Source organism: Malus domestica, chromosome 02 (genome assembly GCF_042453785.1).
Source record: "Malus domestica chromosome 02, GDT2T_hap1".
Taxonomy (NCBI): Eukaryota; Viridiplantae; Streptophyta; class Magnoliopsida; order Rosales; family Rosaceae; genus Malus; species Malus domestica.
This window is the reverse complement of record NC_091662.1, coordinates 12,274,581-12,279,834: the sequence shown is the minus strand read 5'-3', so window position 1 is coordinate 12,279,834 and position 5,254 is coordinate 12,274,581. Positions and strand designations below refer to the sequence as shown.

Genomic DNA, 5,254 nt, shown 5'->3' with positions numbered 1-5,254 from the left:
AATAATAGGTAAATTAATCTTGAATAAAAAAACAATTGCTTTATTTTGTAAGTAAATTAATTTTGAATCAAATAACATTTCTTCATTATGTAGGTATTTTATTTTGTATGTATCATCATATATATTGGGCACATTTTATTATTATATGTACAAATAATAGGTAAACTAGTATTGAATAAAATAATAACATTTTTTTTTTATGTAGGCAAATTATTTTGCATGAATTTTATGTATGTCAAGCATGCTTTTTTTGTTGTTATATATATATGTGTGTGTGTGTGTGAAATAATTTACCTACATTTATACTTAAAATATAATTTTATTGACTTAACTAAGCATGTATTAATAGATTTATTAGGCATGTTTTATTGTTATTATATATTATCCAATGAATTTATTATTTTTTTATTTTTGTAAAATCATTAATTCTCCCTTACAATTGTATGGAATTATTTGTGCAAATCAAACATTCAAATAGGGGTCTTTTGGGCATCAAAATTTGTGAAATAATTTACCTACATTTATACTTAAAATATAATTTTATTGACTTAACTAAGCATGTATTAATAGATTTATTAGGCATGTTTTATTGTTATTATATATTATCCAATAAATTTATTATTTTTTTATTTTTGTAAAACCATTAATTCTCCCTTACAATTGTATGGAATTATTTGTGCAAATCAAACATTCAAATAGGGGTGTTTTGGGCATCAAAATTTTTTTAATGTGTAAAGTCAAATATAATTAAGGAATTTGCTGATGTGGAATCTAGTCAATGTGTTTTATTCTAGTAAAAAACTTATGTTGGGTTTTATGTGGAGAAAATTAAGTTTCAAGGAATAAAGTCATATTTTCAGTTTTTATTATTTGGACGTACAACCAAGACAACGTGACCTTTGGGATTTATACAAGCAATTTTAATGCTTATTGGAGAAGCTGATATGAGTGAAGGAGAAATGCTAAGAAGACTGTCTCAGAGTGAAATTTTTTTTTTTTGAATTCTCTGTCACTTTATAGCTTGACATTAATCTTGTGTCACTATCATAAAATAGGGTGAAATGCTGATTTAGTCATTGAACTATCACTTCTATGAATATTAGATCTCTGAATTATTTTTTCGTAAAATAATTCCCTAAATTCAAAGCTATTTATCCAATTTTTTGTAACTTAATTCACTTAACACACTTTAGATTGTAATACCATCATTTTTTTGCCTTAAAACCCTTAACATTTCATATAGATTATGAATCTGACGTCTAATTTACCTACCAAAGCTTCGAATCTAGATTAAGGATGTAATTGGCTAATTTTTATAACTCAATGACAGATTCTTCTAAAAAATTAGTTTAGATACCAAATTTTCACTAAAGTAATAATTGAAGAATTAAACTAACAATCTTATACTAAAAATATAAAATAACAAAAAATTTATAAAGAGTTTTATTTTTGAAAAAAATCTTCAACATTTGTCGTGAGTTAAATATTTATATGCGGTGCTAACAAACAGCGGGCTACCGACAAATGATTATAATATAATTAGTTATGCCAACCTATGAAGGTCACTGTCAATCATGTCTGTCTGGATTTGGAGGCTGCTGTGATCAAAGTCAAACGTGCCCGGCGGGATGAACTGCTTGGTGAAAATATTTGGAAACAAATTTCAAGTGGTGATTGGTCTGGTTTGGGGCCAACTTTCGCCAATCAACAGATTTGCATAAGAAAAGGAATCCATCAAGTTAGGAAATTCGGGTCGTTGAAATTTGATTCAACAGTTACAAATAGATGCTCGTTTTAAAAGTTATAATAACTTTAGCCGTTAAATCAAATTTCAATAGTCCTCTGAACTTGGTGGATTAGGAGGAATGAATCCAGAGAGGATTCCTTTCCCTTTTTTTTAGTGTAGGCTGCTGGCTCATGGTGCATGTAAAGCTATTTCTTTTGGCTCTATTGGTACGGTAGAGAGGAAGGTTCAATTTGAACGTGACTCGGCTGTGGTGTTGGTTGCCATGCGGGGGAGTGGGGACGACCACTCTACCCTTGGTCCTATAATTAATGATCTACGGAGTTTTCGCATGGAGTGGGTGGAGTCAGTGGTTAGTCATATTCAGTGGGAAGGGAACTCGGCAGCCCATTGACTTGCTCGGATGAGACTTAATAGTGCTCAAGAGGTAGTGTGGTTTGATGAAAAATACTACTACTAATAGTGTTAAGTGGTACCAAATTAATTTGTTGTTTTATAGTCCAAGTGCAAACGGTCGTCTTTCTTTGATAATCTATAATTGCGTAGGGGTTGTCTTCCTGTAGCATACAAAGTTACACACATGACACATCCATCTCTGTGCATTGTCAACCAATACCGATAATAATAAAAAATCCAAATCCCATTTTCGTTCATATTAATTTACTGTTAATCCCCAACACCCGTTTAAGTCTTAAATTATAGAATTTGATGCCTAGAGCAGCTCAGGCATATTTATTTATAGTGTATATATATAGTATATATATATATATATAGTACTAGGTCTCAATGTTCATATCCTCACATGCATGGATGGTGATCTAAAACATATGTGATTATTATCTCTTCCCTATAAACTCCTAATATATTGTCCCTTTGGTTCTTCTTTTCTCTGTAAACAGCAGCCTCTCTATCACTATACGTCCATGGAGATGATCACCAGCTCAAAGCAACATGCAGCACTACTGTGCAGCCCAGGCATGGGCCACCTCATCCCAGTCCTCGAGCTCGGAAAACGACTTGTCACGCATCCAAACTTCACTGTCACAATCTTTGTCATCTCATCTCACACCTCTGACGCCGAGTCTCAACTCATCAACACAGCCACAAACCCAAAACTCTGCCGAGTTGTCGATCTACCACCGCCAGACATTTCCGGCCTTGTCGGCCCAGATGCCGCTGTCGTGACAATCCTTGCAGTCATGATGCGAGAAGTACGACATGCGTTCCGGTCAGCCTTACGTGCCATGGAGTTTTGTCCCACCGTGCTAATCGTAGACCTGTTTGGCACCGAATCATTTTCCATCGCCGATGAGTTTGGGATTCCAAAATATATTTATATCCCTTCTAGTGCATGGTTTCTCTCCTTCATGATTTATGGTCCAACCCTAGATTTGGAAGTCAAAGGGGAGTTCACCCAACAAAAAGAGCCGATCAAAATCCCGGGCTGTAGGTCCATACTTCCACAACTAGATGTCGTTGATTCTTTTCGGAACCGGACCCACCAGCAATACTTTGACTTTGTTGAGATTTGTAGTCAGACTTCAAAAGGTGACGGTGTTCTAGTGAACATTTGGGAGGATCTAGAGCCCAACACTCTTGCAGCGCTTAGAGATGAGAAATTATTGGGCCGGAACACAAATATGCCCGTGTTTCCAATTGGGCCCCTCATAAGGCCCAATAAGCCAACCGGTTTGGGGGGAATGGTGTTTGATTGGCTTGACGTGCAGCTCAATGAGTCCGTGATTTATGTGTCGTTCGGAAGCGGAGGGACTTTGTCGTTCGAGCAAATGACCGAACTCGCTTGGGGTTTAGAGCTGAGTCAACAAAGGTTCATTTGGGTGATACGCCCCCCTACCTTAACAGCGGATGGTGCCTTTTTCACTGGTGGAAGCAGTAGTGATGACAAAAACCCTATAAAGTACTTGCCCAATGGGTTCTTGGATCGGACCAAGGACATTGGGCTCGTCATCCCTTTGTGGGCCCCACAAGTGGACATTTTGTCCCATCCAGCAGTTGGAGGGTTTTTGTCGCACTGTGGTTGGAACTCAACCTTAGAGAGCATCACCAACGGAGTACCCATGATCACTTGGCCACTCTACGCAGAGCAGAGGATGAATGCCACGTTGTTAACAGAGGAGCTTGGTGTGGCAGTTCGGTCTAAGATACCACCGTGGAAGAAAGTGGTGGAGAGGGAGGAGATAGAGGAAATGGTGAGAAAGATCATGGAGGACAAAGAAGGTTTTGCGTTGAGAGATAGAGTCAAGAAGATAAAAGAAAGTGGTTCAAAAGCCTTGGAAAAGGGAGGTTCCTCTTACAATGCCCTCTCTCAATTCGCAAAGCACAGTGAGCTAATGTGCATGAAATTTGTCAATGGCGGAGAGTGATCATCATATGGTTCCCTCCAGGAGACACACAAGATGTTTTGTGATAGTTTGTTGTGTTCTAATGTGTGTTTGAGGTTTCTTTTAGCATTATGATGCATGAAAATCAAGAAGTGTGCTGCAAATTAGTTGCGTTAAATGATGCTTGCATTGTTTCAGTACGATAGTTTGTGTAATATACGTGACTATAATAATGATTGTGTAAATTACGTATAAAATATTATTTCTCCTTTACTTGCATATGCACATTACCCATGTTCTCTTGTGAATTCAAAGTTTTTTGGAATCAGTGCTTGTAGTCATTTAAATCATTTTAGAGATGTACTCTTGAAAATGTCATGTTATATAATTTTACTTTTGATCTAATTAGAGTGATGTTATCTTTTTAATATACAATTGGATATTAGGAGAATGAAAATCGAACACAAACTCGATGCATAATCAATGTATTCAATTACTTGAACTACAGATCACGTATTCGTTCAGAGTAATAATGAATAGATGGGTATTCTTCAAATCACATTATATTAGAAGTTTGAGTTCACTTACAACATTAATTATAATAAGTTATAACTAGTTACCAATAAAAACATTATTTGTCACATAATGCGAACTAATACAAAAATGTAGGTACAATAATATTTATAAAAGTTCTCCATTGACCTTGTTTATACCATATTTAGGGCCTCGTATTTAGATCTCGTACAAATACTCAGGGGACTTAAATGTAATTATGGGATAAAGGAAGGGGCAAATATGTAATAAGTGAGGAGTCCTTATTCTATAAAAGGACTCCTCATCCTAACAATTAGAGAGGCCTCACTCTCACTCTCGGAGGCCAATTCCTAGGCCTGAGATCCCCTCTCTCACCCTCAGAAGCCTCATCATATCCCCTAAGCTCTAAGCTCTCTCTCCCTCTTCCACAGAGAAATACAATACAATCAGTGTGGACGTAGCCCAAACCTTGGGGTGAACCACGATAACTCTTGTGTTATTTACATTTTATGCAGATTCACGGTCGGATTTACGTTGTACCAAGACCATCCGGTTTTGTGCATCAACATTTGGCGCCGTCTGTGGGAATCGATACAAAAAACTATGTCGGTTCTCTTTCATTTTTCACTTCCAT

At 36.4% G+C, this 5,254-nt stretch overlaps 1 protein-coding gene across 1 annotated transcript; it reads left to right on the top strand.

Moving 5' to 3' along the window:
* Window positions 1-2,543: 2,543 nt before the first annotated feature.
* On the top strand, window positions 2,544-4,359 carry LOC103401822 (anthocyanidin 3-O-glucosyltransferase 5-like). The gene has a single exon (XM_029099199.2). The coding sequence runs from the start codon at window positions 2,668-2,670 to the stop codon at window positions 4,126-4,128; it is 1,461 nt and encodes a 486-aa protein (XP_028955032.1). The 5' UTR covers window positions 2,544-2,667; the 3' UTR covers window positions 4,129-4,359.
* Window positions 4,360-5,254: the final 895 nt, after the last annotated feature.

Excerpts from the sequence above, each read along its gene's own strand:
- LOC103401822 (XM_029099199.2), top strand. The coding sequence starts at position 2,668 with ATGGAGATGATCACCAGCTCAAAGCAACATGCAGCACTACTGTGCAGC.